The sequence below is a fragment of the Drosophila obscura genome, unplaced genomic scaffold, assembly GCF_018151105.1.
Source record: "Drosophila obscura isolate BZ-5 IFL unplaced genomic scaffold, ASM1815110v1 contig_186, whole genome shotgun sequence".
Lineage (NCBI taxonomy): Eukaryota > Metazoa > Arthropoda > Insecta > Diptera > Drosophilidae > Drosophila > Drosophila obscura.
This window is the reverse complement of record NW_024542774.1, coordinates 6,320,511-6,338,325: the sequence shown is the minus strand read 5'-3', so window position 1 is coordinate 6,338,325 and position 17,815 is coordinate 6,320,511. Positions and strand designations below refer to the sequence as shown.

The following is a 17,815-nucleotide window of genomic DNA, read 5'->3' as shown; positions in this document are numbered from 1 at the left end:
TGAATTTTTATCTGTGAAAATTCTCTTTAAAGCCCTCACACGTACACTGCAGCTGTGTGCTGTGCGCTGTGCGCTGCAGTGGTGTTGGTTATTGTGGCATTGGGTGGTGCAGCATCGCCCACCCATATGTTGCCACAGAGAATTTAAGGTCTACAAGGAGAGAAATGCTGTGTTGCAACAATAAAATATTTGCAATTTAATTAAACGAAATTAAACAATCTTGCCAGCATTTGTGCAAACATGTGTGGCAATTGTGTGTCGCTCGTAATCTAAATTTGTAAGTTGCCATCTCTCTGGGAAATCCTGGCAGTTGCTCCTCTGGGCAACTCCCTTACCCCCTACCCTGCAATCACCGGACAAGCGGAAGTTTTTGGGTTTCTAGTCCTTCTGTCGCTGGTGTTGGTGTTGGTATTGGTGCAGCTGCAGCAGCAGCATCCACTTTTGTGGCGATTCCTGAGAACTTTCTTGAATGTCTCCCAGCCTGCAGCAGCAGGAAAAGTGGAGACCAAGAAATAGTTTTCACGTTCTATTTCTTTTTCATAAAATTCAAAGAAAATTGCAGCCTGGGTAAAGAGGCAGCCCCTGGGAGGGAAGGAAGCAATAAATGTAATGTAAGGCAAAGTTTTCATTCTGATTATGATAGAGGGGAGAGAAAGCCGAGGGACAGTAGAGATATACTCATTTGGTCAGCAACGAACAAATCGATTCGATTCGAATATGCAGTACATACTCGTATGTATGTATATGTGTGTATATATTTGCACAAGTAACTGCACATTCCCATACCTGCACTCCTGCAAACTGAAAAGTCAATAAATAGGATTTTTGCATTGGCCAAAAGTTTTTAATGAATTTATTCTCTCGTTTGCCGGCATTAAAACAACAAACAAAGAAAATGTCGCCTTAATTTATGGCATAAACAAAATGTAATACACAAGTTAGACAATAAAAAGCATCGACAACCCATCGAATGGCAGCAAAAACAACGAGAACCCACACAGAACCAGGAGGCTGGAGGGCCAGGAGCCAAGAGATGGCATAGCAAAGAGCTCTGCTCGTAATTGAAATTTATTTAAAGTCCCTGGAAAGTAATACAGAGGTACATAAAGCCGATGATGAGCAGCGGGCACGGCAGAGCTTCAATAATTATGAAGATTTATGGTGCATTCAATGCTGATGCTGTTTTGATATATAGGGGGAGTGGATATATTGTAAGAATGGATGCTAAGATGCCTAAGCATAGCAGTAATACGATTATAGTTGCAATTCACGCACATACATGTATGTACTATCAATAAAAAGGACTCCCTTCAATTGCAGTCGCTTTGTGTTATGTGTTGTGTGGAGCCGAACGATTGCTTCCAAACTAATTGCATCCAAGACCACACAGCATAATCGACAATTGTCGGAAGGAATTGATAATCTATACACTCCAATTGAATTGCAATCGGAGCTACAGACAAATAATTGGAGCCACTTAAAGAGCGGGGAGGTGGTGGCAGCCGACTACCGACTGCCGACTGCCGACTAACCATGTCGTATTCAATTAAGGATAATTAGACCATTTTGCAATGGACTGCTGGTCGCCATGTTATGACGGTGCCTGCATTTGTGCCACGTGCACAGAAAGCCAAGTTCTCCCACACACACACACACACGTGCATACACGCACAGATCTAATACAGATACTCGCACACAGTTGGAGGAGCTAAAACTACCCACAAGGCACGCATCGAGAGATTCGATTTTAATGCGGCTATTACATAATTTGATCCTTGTTCGGGCCCCGACACTGAATGCATATTAATTAAGCAACCAAATTTGATTGTGTGCCAAACTGCAGCATCAGAAGCAGCAACAAGCTGCAGTCAAGTAGCGGATCCAAGGAGCTACAAGCTGCAAGCTCCTGTCTGTTCTATTCCTTATCCTGCCCTCTTGGAAGCAGACAATGAAAAGGGCTAACCAAGCATAAAACTTTGCCCCCAAATTACTTGCATGACCCGAGACGGGGCTGGGACTGTGGCTGGGACTGAGGCTAAGCTGGGCCAATGAAAATATATCGATTGTTAATGGAAGAAAGCTCTCCTTACAGCCAAGGTATCCAGAGGAGTGGGACTAGAGTAATACAAAGCAGCAGGAAATGTCCTGCTTTGTCCGTTTTGACTGTCTATTGCCATAACAATTTCAGTGAATTGGATGTCCGATGTCTGTGGCAACTAATTCGACAGGTGAACGAAATTAAACTGCCACTCTCGCCCGCGAGCCGACGCTCCAATTCAATTAATTTGTGATAAATAAATGAGCAAAAAGTAGCGCTAAAATGCCAATGTTCAGCATAATAAATATATAAATCGTATTCCCTATCGATATTTATTTTTACAGTGTCATACACTGGGCTCTACAGTGTGCCAGCACGCACACATCCAGCTGGCATCACATTTAATTAATTTAATAACCGCTTTTAACAAGCATTAATAGCATTCATTTATCTGACAGGACAGGGACGGAGCCACTTTTCATTTTCATTCCATTTATAAATGTGATGAGCAAACTGTGTATGTGTACATACTACATATGTACATATGTATGTGTGTATATTGTGCATGCATAAATATAGTACTCGAATTTTTATTGGCTTTGCATAACACATTCTCTTTGTGGCTTCAATTATGGCTCATCATCAATGCGCACTTGCTGGAATTTTGCACCAATGGAACTTTAACTATTCTCTGCCGTACCCCCTTCTCGAACCCTTCCACTTTAACTACGAGGATTACCCATCTTACCCAGTCATCCATTCATCCATCCATCCATCCCATGTCACTCTCCCTTCGTTTAGTCGAGTGAAATATTCCTAATGGCACTTGGTCCATAGATCAGAATCTGTTGCCGATTGCATTGTAAAGTGAAGTTGATGCAAGATTGCATTATGCCATCATAATAGTGGCAGTTGACAGATACTTTCCACCTGATTGATGCACTAAGTGTCATCTCCTTTTGCCAGTGCCACACTCCTTTATCCCTTTGGCACATCAATTACAAACGATTAATTTGACTAATTGGCAGCCTTCGATGGAGTGGAGTGGAGCAGTGATGACAGCTCCAAGCTAAACAAAAGGGATAACTAAATGGCGGCAACATCTTTTCCATTCCCCATTCCCCATCTCCATATCCTTCTCCTGCCACTCCCACTGGCACTGCCACTGCCATCACCATTTCGCTTCCGATTTCCATCCACGAGAGGAGAGGACATGTTATGACGTACCCGTGTAAACGTCAAATGCCAGAACGTCTGTTTGTGCTCCGAGTCGGAGTCGTGGAACTGGAGAGGCGGTAAACAAAGGAGCTGCAGTGGGTGAATGGATTGATAGTGTCGGTGTGTGTGTGTGTGTCCCGTGTCAAGAAATTTACAAGTCAAAGCTATGACAGGACCCGTTTCTGACAGCCCGTGAGGTCTGCTCCTCCTCCTCCAGCCTCCTCTCTGCCTTGCGACTCCTTTCAATGCTAGTTCCAAGATTTCACCACCATTTCCTTAATTAATACCAGGAACAACAGGGCAGGGTGACAGCCCTGCGCCTAAGACTGCGACTGAGACTGAAACTGGCGTGTCGCCATTTGGCCTGGACTCTGCCTTGGACAACTGGACAAAGGAAGGATTTTCCCGTTTATTGGACATGTGTGACAGTGCGTACAAGTTCTCAGATATGCTTCCCAAGAGCCTGGCTAAAATCGACGGAGCAATCCCCCTGCCATTGCTGGTTCACCTTGACCACATCGAGTGCTTTCTGCAGGGGTTCCTCGAACTGCTTCAGATCCTTCAATTGCTCCCTGAGTCTGTCCGAATCTTCAGGTCTGTGTAGATTTCCAGCCAAAGTCAGCAGGAGGCGCGTCAGCTGGCGTTTCTTGAACTTTTCGCTGCGAAAAAGTCAATCAATTATTTGGGTCGAATTACTTTTTGGGTTGAATTTTCCCCCAACTTACTTGAGTCTCTTGGCGTGGGACAGGACGTGGTTGGCAGCCTCCACGACCAAATGCTCACGTGTCAGTGCAGTCTCCACCGCCAGCAAGTAGCAATCGGTGGTTTCCTTCGTCTCCGACTGAAGCGTGTAGTCCAGGAACTCCGCCAGCAGACTGATGTTGCGGCTGCATCCGAGCGCCGATGCCCAGACTTCCTGCTGGGCGACATTCGTCGTGTTTCTGAATAGCTGCAGCAATTGCTGGAACTCCGCTTCGCCGCCCTGCTCGATGGCGATGCAGTTGGCCACCTCGTAGATGTCGACTGGCAGCTCCAGCGTATTTAAATGTCGCATAACTAGCTGCTTGGCCTGATCGATGCAGTCATCCACGCGATAGCGACAGGCTTGGGTGTATGTGAGCCGCATTAGGGACATGTCCCTGCCGGTCACAGACCTACTCGTGATGGCTCCCAGCTTGGGCAGGCGCCTGTACAGCAGACTGAGTAGCTTCGCCATGTAAGCCTAGAGGAGATGCTGATGTAATAAGGAGAGGACTCGAGAGGACCGTCCTTAGAACCCACCTTTAACTCTTTTGCCTGCCGCCCACTCAATAACATTCCGATGCGGTTCAAGAGGGTGATACTCCTTTCCCAGGGCAGCAGCTCCTCCTCCCTGTGCAGATACTCGAAGAGGTCGAAGGCCCAGTCATAGCTGAGTAGCTTTACGGCGCCCAGGGCCATAAGATCATCCATTAGCTGGACTCTGTTGTACACGTGTATGCCCCCAAAGTTTGGATCATTCTGCAGACTGCTGATGATCATCCTCCAGTTGTGCTCGTCATAGTTCACCCGGTAAATGGCGCTGACTTGGACATTCAGAATGAACCACTCATTGCGCGCTGGCCCATTGGGTAGCTGCAGTGCCTGTGTCGTGGTGGCGGGACACTCCAGCCAAGACTGGGGACGAGTTTGCTCAAAGTCGGGATGGCTTTGAAGAACAAAGCTGAGCGGCACCCACCAGCAGTGGTCTGTGGCGGTGACTTGCCTCAGGCCCTTCTCCAGGTAAAATCTCGTTTGATTGAGGCTCACCCAACCCGTTTCGTAGTCACGCACAGCGGTGACCAGTGGATAGCCACCCTGCAGCGTCCACGTGTCCATGGCTCGGCCCAGATTAAAGTCGGATGATAGCACCTTCTGCTGCACGGCTGCCTCCTGCATGGACTGCCACAGATCAGCCTGCTCCACAGTCCCAAGTGAGTGTTTGGAGAGATAGGAGCGAATGGCCAGGAAGAAGGCCTCCTCGCCGAGCAGCTTGTGCAGCATGCGCATGATCAGCGCCCCCTTCTCATAGACGTACTTTGTGAACTGCCCGAGGATCTGTGCTGGATCCTGCACCTCGCGCGAAATGGCGCGCACCGATCTGGCCGAGTCCCGGTCAAAGAAATGTTCCAAATCCTTGCCAATGAATCGCTCGCCGCGACCCAAATCGGGCCGCAGGGCATCCAATGCCAGATAGGCGAAGTACGTGGCTGGACCCTCCTTCAGCCAGAGATCGTTCCACCATTTCATGGTCACGCTGTTGCCGAACCACTGGTGGGCATACTCGTGGGCCAGCGTCTTGGCCTTTAGAACCTTTGCCTCCTCCTGCTCCACCCCCTCGATGTGCACGAAGTTGCTCTCTCTGAAGGTGACCAAGCCCCAGTTCTCCATGGCTTTGAACCTGTGAGTGGGCGCCGCAAACTGGTCGATCTTTCTCAGGGGAAAGTCCAGCCGAAAGAGATCCTCAAAGTAGCCGAGCACCTTTGGGCCCATTTCGATGGAGGCGTTGCCCTGTTGCAACGCCATGGGCTGCAACCAATTGCGGAAGATCACCCTGTTCTTGGTGTCGCTCTGCACGGTGGCCGCATTGGGCAGATCGTGAACCGCATAGGCCACCAGGTAGGTGGATGTCCTCAAGAGCTGCTCGTGCTCGCACCAGATATAGTCGGGGAGGCTTTCGCTGAAACGATGGACGCGAGAGGATTGGTAGTTGATCGGATGAGATCGGATAGATCGCATAGATTACTTACTGCTTGTGGCACTTGTGGATCGGCATATTGCTGAGACCCGTGTAGCTTTTGTGGTAGCCCAGGGTCACATTAACGGTGGCCTTCCACGTGGGTTCATCGAAGCAGGGAAACGCCTGGCGGGCAAACGTGGGCGAGAACTGTGTGACTGCCATGTAACTAATGAATGGCGGGATAAGGGTCAGCGTCTGCGTCTGCCAAAGAGCCACAATACTCACTGTTTCTCCTTGGTTGCCGCACCCGTGTAGGAGCTGTTGTAGTAGCCCGATTCTGTGGCATTCAGCGATGACTCAAAGTGCATCGTCAGCTGGTAGCTCTGACCCAACTGCAGTTCCCGGCACAGATGCAGCGTGTAGTAGTCGTACACCTCGTTCAGCTCGATCTCGATGTCGCTGTCGGAGGGGCAATGCCTCTCCCCTCTGGCTGTGGAGCCACCGGTAAGTGAAATGCGCGACTTGTCTATCCGTAAATTCCTCGCGTGCAATGTAATGTTTCTGGTCGATTGCAGGACACGCAGATCGATGCGCACCGCACCCTCGAAGCGCCGGTCGGTGGCATTCAGATGGGTGAGAATGCGTAGGTCATAGTGCTGTGGTTCCAGCGAGCTGGGCAGGCGATAATGATCGTAGACAGCCAGGCTGCCCGAAGGCAACAGCGGGATCAGAGCGAGGCAGTAAATGGCTGTAGATCCCAACATGCTGGGGCAATGAAACAGAGAGAACATAAGTCAGTCTATCCACTTGGCAAACATGTTTTTAAATATTCTGCGTGCTCCCGAATCCAAACGGTAGGGGTCCCGAGGATAAGGCTTGGCTCTTTAACTCCTTCAAGTCTCTCGACATGGCTCTGCTGGACGTCTGTGCCAAAAGTCACGAATGCTGTATCGTTCGGGACTTAAAACCGTATTAGACATTCGATTTGTGTCTCTGCAGTGGATCGATTTGCTCCGGTTACCTGTTTATTTTGTTATTGTTGCTACTAAGCAACTGCAGTCACGTGCCAGTTCAACGATCGCCCGATCACCGTCGTCAGCGCTTTTAAATAATCAGCATTAGCCGCTCGAAATTGTACCAGTAATCACGTATAGTCTCAACTCTTCACTGAACCGAACTGAACTGAACTGAACCGAATGTGCTCTGTTCTGTTCTTCGCTCTCAAATGATCTCAACCGAACTAAACGCACACGGGGCCAAGCGGGCTTTATTTATGGCATTCGGTCAGGTGAAATACTCTCAGACGAGATCAGTAAACAGAAAGAAATATCTGAAATTTTTGTTCATTTGTTGATCGTAAAACCACCTGAACTTAAGAAGATATGAAGGTATGATACATGATGCCTTATATGTATGATTTATGGCTCTGGCACTGTGGACTTAGTGCCAGAGCCATTGCAGGCGTACCAATTGTAATACAAACATTGCCTTAGATTTTAGATAGATTTTAGTAAGCTAGAAACTAAAATCAGACTTGCATGAAAGTTTTATTCTTTAATTGTCTTCGTACAACAGCAAAAAAAAAATATTTAAAAAAGAGACCGAAAGAGAGGAGAGCCCAGCGAGACTCTCTTAATTAAGGCCTCTCCTTCAGTGTGAAATTTTGTCAAATTTGTCAAGCTCTCTCTCTCCCATTGCACTCACGCACATTAACAATCCAGATTCAGTTGCACTTTGGAAAAGTAAACCTCCGGCTGCTGCTGCTCCACTGCCAGGAATGGGGAATAGTGGTGGGGGGGCTGCGGAGGAATCACGGCATGTCGCTTTCGAATGGAACATAAAAAATTGAGGGCTTAATTAAAAAGCAAAAATGTGCTGCGATTTTCCGCTTTTTTAACGCCAACAGCAGCAGAAACTTCGCTACGAGTCCATCCTCCAAAAAAGAAAACCCCTTGTTGATGTCCAGAGACGTGACATACACACACACACACACACACACACACACACACACACACACACGCGCGCACTCATACAACATGGGGAAAAGGACACACCAAAAAAAAAAAAGGAAAGTTAAACTACTTGGTGGCGACTTTTTGTGCACTCCTTGGAAGCTCCACTGCTTCTCTTTTGTTCCTCCGCCTTCCTTGTTCACAAATTAAGGTTTTTCTCCATCGGGTTTAGCTCTCCTTTTGTGCTCCATGACTTTTGTTGTTAATTAAATTTAGGCGAAAAAGGAGCACTCTCTCTCCCGTGTGCTCATTAAAATTGAAATGCGATTGCAGCCAGGGAATGGTCTTCACGTTCAGGTGGGCTTGCTCCTGCAGATCCTGCCACCAGATGGAGAAAGTTGAACGGACTTTCTATTTGTTAGCAATTCGATTGGTAGCGGTATTTGCAAGGTATACACTTGGAGTCCTTTGTTTGACGAGAAGTTTTTGCCATCAAATTGAATTTATAATTCATTTATTTCTTTTATTATTTATTTACTTCTCCAGCCAAAGTGTTTCCGCAACATTTCTTTCCAACTTCAATCCCTGTGGCATTTTATGCAATTTCCGAACTATTTGAAATTTGAATTTGTAAAACAAACTAAAAGATTCGCACAAGAAACTCTTTTCGCAGGACTGCAACCGAACGGCCAGTGTCATTTGTATGGGATGTCCGCCTGTTGTCCTGTACAACAGGATTTGTTCTCCCTTCTCCCGTCCTGAATCAGGGCAATTGCAGTGCCTTAAAGTGCACCATGGCAGGCCACATAAATAAATGTTTGCACATTTACTTTACCTCGCCTGTGTGTACCGGTCCCCTCTGCCAGAGCTCTACTCTACCCACCGCCTTCGGACCCCACCCTCCGCCATGTTCCGGGCGTTGTGTACGCTTCGGTTGCTGCTCCCAGCACGTCCATAACTCAACTCTGGCGTGGGAGGTGTTTCTGCCTGCTGTTTGCCAGACGCTTTATTTACTTGCAATTTGAAATGGGACTCCACTGCAATCCCAAATACAAATCCCCAGCAACTTCTTCGCTCTGATTCTGCCCTGTTCCGCCTGTGATTGCCGTCTCTGGAGAGACATTGCCATAACTTTGTATATTGTAATGGCAATGCAATTGGATGAATTTCGGCAGGCAGTTCGATGAACTGCACACACATCACCTTGGATCGAGAACACTTAGTGGTCCACGACACAGCATTGAGTGGCCCAGACAATGGGGCCAACAGGACGAGCATTGCAGACGACTGAATCTCACGTTCCCACTGCTCACATTATCTGTCGCCGCTAGAGATGAGCAAAAAGGTATTTAAAATTTAAAAAAAGCATCGAAATAGTCAATACGAATCGATCATTTATCGCTGCTTGCAAATAACCGATTCACGGAGCGATGATCGACCGCTGAGTAATCGAGACATTGCCATCCCTGACGAGCAGCCGCAGTCGCAGCTGGAGAGGATTATGCCACGACAATGGTCCAAGTACGCCATGCAGCGACATTCGCTCCATTTTCGGGGCAGTTAGCAGAATGTCACGTAGCAAATGCGACAGCGTGGTCAACATAATGAATGGGGCTGCCACCCAGACCCATTGCGATGAGTGCACCAACAGCAGCAGCAGCAGCAGCAGCGGCAAATAGAGCAGGTGCAAGGGTAGATCCCGTCCTATGCCCCTCTGTGATATCCGGGCTATCCGCTGCAACACATGCACCCCGGGAGTTCATGCCTGGCGTCCATTGATTGCTTTGGCGGAGACTATTGCAATAACCTTTCCTCATGTCCGGGTCCGGCCCAAACTGGCGCTGTGCTCGACCAAATGTCACGACATCTCCTGGTGCTCGGTCTTTGCTCGGTCTGGCCCGGCAATGGCAGTGGGACAAAAGAACACAAGGAGACAGTAGTTGCCTCCAAAAAATGTGTCGATGCACGTGACATTTTCAGCTGCAATTTGCAATTTGATTTTGTTCCCCAAAACGGTCTGCAATGCTCCCCCAGTTGTGGGAGCAGCAGTGCAGGATGCCAAGTTTCAGTTTGCTGGCTGCATAAGTTCAAGGATCAAATTGATTCCCTTGGCTGGCAGCAGCTGCGAGACGGGAGCTGGCGTGTGACTCCACCCCGTCCGCGTCCTAGGCCGAGTGTGGCCAGGCGAGGCGTCTTTACATTGTTACACTTGACCAATTCGGATTGCAATTACACACCTGACTGTTCCCCCCCATTGCTATCGAACATGACTTTGATAGTGTCTCGGTGTAGCTGTGTAGCTGTGCAGCTGGGTGTGTTATCCCCCGCGTCCTGCCAAAGTGCCCCAGCAACTATTTGTGTTGGCTTTTCGTCGTTTTCCAATCTTCTCTCCTAGTGTTCCTCAAGCTCTGGCTCTGGCTGTGGCTGCTTTTCCAAAAAGGGGGGATGTTGGGCAGGTAGATATTTATTAGTATCTTTTCTATCTTCATTAACATCAACCTTCGGCCTGGACTCACTTATATCTTACCTACTTATGCACTTATCTTATCGCCTTGATGTGGCTGTTCCTCCTAAGACCTTCACTGGAGTGTTAAATGCTGTCGAACGTCAATCCGCTACCTCACTTAGCCAATCTTCGTTCCTTTACCTGTTTACCCTTCAAGCAGGCTTGGCTAAGCCTGTCTGACAGGCTACAACAGTATTTCATCAATTCGACATTGAGTTAACGTAAAAGTACCAAGATGCCTGCTGATTTGTAAGTGACTAATGGGGGGGGATTAACCATTATATAGACAACTAATCCCGCGCTTATGTACATACATACCTCCCTGCCTGCACAGTCTCTCGCTGCTCAATAGCCGCGATTCCTCGCTGATCTCATCGAACAATCCCATCATCAATGATCTGGTTAAGCCCATGAGCCTGGAGCTGAGCACCGCCGTGAAGTTGATCGTCAAGACACGACGCCAGCGAATGCAGGAGCTGTTCGCCCAGGAGCACGAGTGGGAGAAGGAGCAACTGTCGCGCCTCGGACTGAGCCGTATCAATGACACCTACAAATGCTGCACTCCCGATGGCTTGCGCAAGGTCAAGCTATAGGCTTTTACTGTACAGATTTCTACTCTTAAAATTCCAAATTTGTTTGTCTGATCTCTTTGGGAATCCACTTGCTGAAGTTGCTGCAGCTTGCTGGCTTCAGTTGGATGCGAAAAACGGGGAATAAAATTCATTTTACTCGTTATATTTTACTCCCCCTAAGCCTTCCGCTTTTGTTTCAGCTTCACAGTTTTTCCTGCGGTCAACTGTCGGCCGTATAATAAATTGATTTCGTCGGCTTTGTTTGCGGCCATTAATCTATCTATGTGGAGGCAGCTGCACGACCACGCCCCCCAGCTCGGATTTGTTGTTCATTGTTTAATGAATGGCAGGCAAATTTCGCCGCTTTTGTGCCTGTGCCTGTGTCCTGCCCTGTCCTGTGTCTTTGTCCTGTGTCTGTGGTCGGGTAAAACCCTTTAGAATGGTGGAGATCTGTGAATGGTTTTTTGCCCAGTTACCCAGATATTTGTCTCTCTTTTTTTGTGGCATCCTCGCTCCGTTGGACAAAACACAACTGATAATCAGGGGACTACAAGGCCTAGGCTCAATAAAAGCGCCACTTGCCCGGATTAATTGAAAGCCAAAAGCGAGAGAACTTTCTACCCAAAAGAGCGAAGCATGTCCTCTGGTCCTCTGCTCCATCATCATTTGTCATTGTCAGGCAACGGAGTGTGATGGCCCGCTCCATTTTGCACTGGGCCTCCCTCTTAAGTAGATGAGATAAGGACGGGAATGGTGCCCGATTTCCCGATTTTCTCTCATCTCCATCTCGCGTTGAGTGCACTCGGCTGCACTTCCTCCCGTTTGACTTTTGAGCCCGATTCGACGGCACCCGCCCGACCCCTTCTTCGTTTTTGTGTGCATTCAGCGATGCGCTAATCAAATTATAAATCGCACCCATTGGAAAGTCGTTCGGTGCAGTTCCCAACATTGTCATCATCAGCCCCTGAGAATCATAATTCTCACAAAAGAAGCAGCAAGCAGCCCTGTCCAGCCCCATTGACCGCCCTGGCCTGCCTTTTCTTTTTTGTTCCCCCAACCCATCTATGCTGTTTTTTTCCCCCCATTTGAGTTGCTGTGGGTCTGCTATAATGGATGTCAGTGGGGCTGCATCTGGGTCGCAGGTCCATTTACCTCTTCGCTTTTGCCAAATTTTTGTTTTTTCCTCGCGAAAAGGCCGAGGGCCTTGCTGTGTTCAGGTGTTGGCCCGGAACATGCCACATGGGGCGCATTAAACAATGCCATTTCTTTAATTAAAAATTTGCATTTGCTGTTTTTCCCCCCTGATACTATACCATGTACATATGTATGCACGGCCTTTTGTTTCGCTTAATTGATGTTTACTTTGGGCAACTATTCCACGTTCACTTGCCAAAATAGAGCTCCACCACCAGGGGAGTAGTGGATAGACATTTGCAGATCTTTAGACTCGGCATCGTAATCATCTTGCCTTTGCTCTCTGCTTTAAGCTCTGCCCTGCCTCATGCCCAAGTGGTTAATTTCATTGGATTCCATTTCGGCTGCGGCTATGTGGGCTGCTCCTTTGCTAATGAATCAAAATCCTATCCAATCATGCAAACTGGATGGAAATCAGTTTGCGGTTTTTGCTTCCTCTTCCTGGCCACTGGCTTCCTTCAGCTACCTCAGATAGTAATTTATTTCTTAAAAAGTGAAATCCATTAACACGAGCTTCTTTTTCCATCTCTCTATCTCTGGTCCCTGTTCTCCTCCCACTTTGAAAGAGAGAAATTGCAATCACCTTTGTAATTGTGCTCTGCTGCTTTTCAGCTTAATCGCAATGGGAATGCCAACAGCTTTGCTTTGTGCACTAAAAGTATTAAATTTCTTCAAATATTCCGGGCATACATAAGCCAGAAAGCAACAACACAACGGTGCTACCAGCCTTTTGTGGGGATTCCCCTTTATAGCTTTCGTTTGGTCATCGTCGGTCGTCGTCGTCGTCGCGCAGTAAGTCACAACTAAAATGCTTGCCATTCCTTTTGCTGCCATTTTCTGGCTTTATCGTGGCCAGCGCTTAACTTTAAAAATAGTTTTGTATTGTTGCTATTCGCTTTGTTAATGGTTTCGGAAAATAGAATCGCACGAGTGCGCCACCAAGGAATCCATTTAGTGCTGTAAAGAGGATGTTACCGACTTGAATGTTGGATAAAAGGCCATTTTAAAGTGGAACGGATCCTGCCCATGCACTCATTCTATGCTGAAGTTATACAATATAAATGTACATACGTATACACATAGTACATACATATGTACATGTGTATAATATGTTTATAATTCTTGAATATAGCACACAATCGATCGAGAGCACAAATACTCTCTCTAAACTCAAGCCTGTAACGCAAAACTGAGCAATGCTCTCTTCCTGGTAGCAGCGATCGGTCTGAATGTACAGAATTTATGTAAATCGCAACTACTGGCGGGATCGGACAAACTTCGCATTGCTGCTGAGCTAAAGATTTGTAAACATAAACCTTTTTGACGGATGCCGATAAACTTGAGTAAGCTGCAACCACAATAAACAATAATCTGCTGAATTTCATATAACTTATCCACTTGCACAGCGGATATACAATGCGACTCAAGCTTTGTATGGTTTTTGCCATCATCCTATTGATCCCATCCTCACGCAGCGTGATTAACGAGGCTGTGGAGATAATAGAGATGATCAGAGATGTTAGTAGCGCGATCTTGAAAGCCTGGGATGTGATAGAGTCCCTACCAGATAATGACACCTATGACAAGCAGCGCCAACTAATGAACCGCATCGAGGAGGTGGATGACCACATCCGTAGTTTGGAGGAAATGGAATCTCTTCGCACTGCCCTGACCATCGATACCTTGATCCAGGAGTTTCACCAGCAATCCGTACTACTGCACAAGCTGAATCTGGTCAAAGACCTCACCACAATCGTAAAAACCCGGTACGCACAGTTGAGCGACTATGTCCAGCATAAAGATGCTTTAGAGGTTGCCACGCTTCTGAAATTTGCCGAGTGGAACGTGGACCCGGGCTCCAATTCATTGGCTTTCCAGCTGGATATCCTGCATGCGAATCTGTTTGGGGATGATGAGCAGGCGGACAACAAGACCGACTCTGCCAACACCCTGCTGTCTCAACTTACGATCAACTACGAGGAGTCACCGGTCCAGATGTGCGTGGGAAAACACTCGGCCCAGCAGTTCGCTTTTCAGCTCTTCACAAAGGCAGCCCTCACCGAAGTCAAGGCATACAGCATGATGGAGTTTTCGTGGATGATCCAGCGGGAGCTCGGGCAGGGCAACTTCACTCAGGAGATTGCTTTGATGCGCCAAAACTACCAACGGCGTATGGACGCCTCCGTGAAGGTTCTCAGTCAGGTGATATCTCGCAGCGGACGTGTCTACTGGCGCTGTGATCCTGAAAAGAACAAGCACGTGTCCGGAGAGACCTACGATCGGGTTACGCGTCTCCTCCAGGGCTACGTGGAGAACGAGGCCAACTTGGGCGACGACCAGTCATGCCGGGGTACCTGTGGCGACTACCAGGACACTCGCTCCAATGGCTGCTACAAGGGAGCTGAGGAGCTCTGCGGCGAGCAGCCGAAGTGCAACGGAAAACTCTACAACTGCGGTGAAATGGACTCTGAAGTAGTGATCTGCCCGTCCGGGAGAAACTCCTCGCGACGCTACGAATATATTCAGCCCGATGGGCCGATTCTCGGCCGGAAGGGCTCCAGCGGAAAATGCGATTCTACCACTGTTACGGCCTCATCCTCGTCGTACTATCTTTTCTGGCGCTGCTCCAACTGCTTCTGCCTGTGCGACGAACAGGGTCCGCTCTCTGATCGCTACTTTAACTTGCGTGACTCGCTGTCGGACTTCATGGAGAATAGGGTGGTAACAGGTGTACGCTTCGTGAAGAGTAATCGCGTCTTCCACTTGCAGCTGCAGCAGGGCGAGCTCTTGCCCCGTGGGGCAATCAATGTGTCCTCTCTGGAGTGGCTGCCCCTGGAAGCGTACCACCCAAGCGATGTGGATGTTCGCAACGACTACGACTATCACACTCTCGCCATCGACAGCCGCGCCATGGACCTGGACGAGATAACTTCCGGCTCAAATCGGTCCCTTGTGGTGACTGGTGCCCGCTTTCGCGTCTGGGGCAAGCATCTCAATCTGGAGGTGCGGTTCAGCTATTTCGACTTTTCCACCGGACGCCTGGTGGAGCCGAAGCGCAACAGCGTCTGGCTGGACAACAGCAACACGGAGACAACCGGCGAGAAGCCACGAGAAGAGCTGGTCCTCAAGGTGGCTGATGTGCCCACAGCCTCAGAGCAGTCCTCGATGCCACTGTCCAAATCGAATCAGTTTATCAAATTTTTCAGCTCCAGCAAGTTGAAAGACGTATCCCAGAACACTGTGCCCTTCATTGATGTGCAGGAGGTTGTGCCCCATCCGGCTGTTCCTCTGGCCGGCCTGGGCATCTATCACAAGGGTCGTCCAGGCTTCGGAGGCTTCTTAGCTCCCAAGGTGGTTACCTATGATTACTCGCAGTATCTGAAGGAAATTCAAAACCCAGTTAAAACAAATTAAAATTATAACCTACATATATCTATACTTCATGTCGTTTCTAGATATGCCAAAAGTGACAAAAATATTATTACTGTTCAGAAAGTCCATTTTTGTAGCTTTTCACTTGAAAATTAATAAAATAAGTGAAATCGCGCCTAATTTCAAATCACAACAGCCAACATTACTGTAAAGCGCAATAACAGACCTGCCGCTGTTACGCTGGTTACAGAAATACCCTAATGCGTTGCAAAATCCAGCTCTGCTTTTGACTTGACATTGAAGTTTTTAAACTTTCAACTAGAAGGACGGGACGGCACTGTAACCAACACCACCACATGTTATTGGGCCTACTTTGTCGAGGTTTTTCGCGACCACATTTCAATCAGCATCATCTGAACGCGCAGCAGCTTTTCTTGGGTGCGGCTATACTCTGTGCACAGACAAGAAACATGGCCGGCGAGATTTCATTGGAGGAGGCAAAGAAGAAGGCCGCCCGCACCGCCGTGGACGAGTGGGTGACGGAGGACACTAAGATCCTGGGGATTGGCAGCGGCTCGACGGTCGTGTTCGCGGTGCAGCGCATTGCGGAGCGTGTGTGGAAGGAGGGCGAGCTGACCGACCTGATCTGTGTGCCTTCGTCCTACCAGGCACAGCATCTCATATTGGACTACAATCTCAACTTGGGCTCGCTGGATCGCAATCCCAACATCGATGTGGCCATCGACGGAGCCGATGAGGTGGACACGCACATGGTGTGCATCAAGGGCGGCGGGGGCTGCCTGCTCCAGGAGAAGGTTGTGGCCTCCTGCGCCAAAAAGTTCATTGTGGTGGCCGACTACACGAAGCAATCGACGCGCCTGGGCGAGCAATGGTGCCTGGGCGTACCCATTGAGGTAGCGCCTATGGCGTATGTTCCCATCAAGTTGCAGATCGAGGCCATGTTTGGAGGCGAGGTCTCGCTGCGCATGGCTAAGGTCAAGGCTGGACCCATTATAACCGATAATGGAAACTTTCTGCTCGACTGGAAGTTCATTGCCAAGCGGGAGTACAACTGGGATGAGGTGAATCGCGGCATCACCATGATCCCAGGCGTCCTGGAGACGGGACTCTTCGTGGACATGACCCACAAGTGCTATTTCGGCATGGCCGATGGCAATGTTAAGGCTCAGACCAAGTAAATCTTTGTACACTACTATGTTCACAGGGATTAGATTAATATTAAGAAGTGTTGGCCATAAATAAACGAATTTGTCTCTTGCATTTATCTACACATGCATACTTGCTCGTTTGTCTGGTTTATAGGTACAAAAAATAAATAACCAAAAGAAACACTCTAAACCCTAGACCATTCCACATTCCTACTACTTGCACACGTGTATTTAAATATTCTAAAACGCCTTCTTGCTACGCGCTGGGAGCACCTGCTCCTTCATATAGTTGAAAAGGGAGAGCAGCCCCTGCTTCTTGTTCCGCGAGAAGTAATTGCTGACTACGTCCGGACTCCGCCTGCTCTGCTCATTCACCGTGGGCAGGACGCTGTCGTTGGCACTGAGCGAGACGAACAGTGCGAAGGGCACGATCCACATGCAAATGGTGAAGTAGGCAAGCACCTAGCGATAATAATGATTAGTGTTAATTCAAACCATCTCCAAGGCTTTAAGTCACCTGCGTGAAAGGCACATAAACGGTGGTAAAATGCTGAAATGCCAGCAAATGATTGACCACCAGCATGACTAGGGAGCCCAGGAAGGGCACCGACAGCAGCCGTATGAATGGGAAGCCACCCATTATCGATAGGTGGAATCCCTGCGCCACAAAGCCGCACAGCAGCATGCTCCAGGGGAAATCCTCAAACACCATCAACATGATGTACACAAAGATGGTGAAGCTGATCATGAACAGAATGCATCGCCGTGCCTGTGTCGTGTACTCTTCCGCGAGTTCCGCCAAGTAATAAAGTCCAGCCACTGGAAGAACATTGCAGACGTCAACAGAAACGAAACAATGGGCGTCACACCCAAACCGAGCAGCTTACCTATGGACAGTGTAAGGAACGTGATCTGTATACCAAGGGATATCCATCCCAGTAGGTACAGGAAACTCATTACATAAACTACACTCTATGTATTTTGTTAAATAAATATAATGCCGATGGCACCGCCAAAACAAAACAATGAGATTTGTTGATACTATATCGGTTCGGACGATATTTATATTTTGGATACGATAGTATCCGTTCTCTCT

At 48.3% G+C, this 17,815-nt stretch overlaps 5 protein-coding genes across 5 annotated transcripts; 3 read left to right on the top strand and 2 right to left on the bottom strand.

Moving 5' to 3' along the window:
* Positions 1 to 3,644: 3,644 nt before the first annotated feature.
* Positions 3,645 to 7,184, bottom strand: LOC111074542 (aminopeptidase N). Its single transcript, XM_022367344.2, has 6 exons — positions 6,976 to 7,184; positions 6,240 to 6,719; positions 6,025 to 6,180; positions 4,538 to 5,954; positions 3,982 to 4,478; positions 3,645 to 3,915 (listed from the first exon to the last, which is right to left on the bottom strand). The coding sequence occupies exons 2-6, from the start codon at positions 6,716 to 6,718 to the stop codon at positions 3,699 to 3,701; spliced, it is 2,766 nt and encodes a 921-aa protein (XP_022223036.2). The 5' UTR covers position 6,719; positions 6,976 to 7,184; the 3' UTR covers positions 3,645 to 3,698.
* A 3,374-nt stretch (positions 7,185 to 10,558) lies between these two features.
* LOC111074552 lies at positions 10,559 to 11,154 on the top strand. Its single transcript, XM_022367357.2, has 2 exons — positions 10,559 to 10,661; positions 10,747 to 11,154. The coding sequence occupies exons 1-2, from the start codon at positions 10,648 to 10,650 to the stop codon at positions 11,003 to 11,005; spliced, it is 273 nt and encodes a 90-aa protein (XP_022223049.1). The 5' UTR covers positions 10,559 to 10,647; the 3' UTR covers positions 11,006 to 11,154.
* Positions 11,155 to 13,410: 2,256 nt separating this feature from the next.
* Positions 13,411 to 15,737, top strand: LOC111081610. Its single transcript, XM_022377717.2, has 2 exons — positions 13,411 to 13,521; positions 13,585 to 15,737. Exon 2 carries the CDS (start codon positions 13,595 to 13,597, stop codon positions 15,590 to 15,592), a length of 1,998 nt encoding a protein of 665 aa, XP_022233409.2. The 5' UTR covers positions 13,411 to 13,521; positions 13,585 to 13,594; the 3' UTR covers positions 15,593 to 15,737.
* Positions 15,738 to 15,815: 78 nt separating this feature from the next.
* Positions 15,816 to 16,841, top strand: LOC111074548 (ribose-5-phosphate isomerase). Its single transcript, XM_022367351.2, has one exon. The coding sequence runs from the start codon at positions 15,907 to 15,909 to the stop codon at positions 16,747 to 16,749; it is 843 nt and encodes a 280-aa protein (XP_022223043.2). The 5' UTR covers positions 15,816 to 15,906; the 3' UTR covers positions 16,750 to 16,841.
* LOC111074549 (protein TEX261) lies at positions 16,827 to 17,765 on the bottom strand. Its single transcript, XM_022367352.2, has 3 exons — positions 17,607 to 17,765; positions 17,237 to 17,538; positions 16,827 to 17,181 (listed from the first exon to the last, which is right to left on the bottom strand). The coding sequence occupies exons 1-3, from the start codon at positions 17,674 to 17,676 to the stop codon at positions 16,960 to 16,962; spliced, it is 594 nt and encodes a 197-aa protein (XP_022223044.1). The 5' UTR covers positions 17,677 to 17,765; the 3' UTR covers positions 16,827 to 16,959.
* Positions 17,766 to 17,815: the final 50 nt, after the last annotated feature.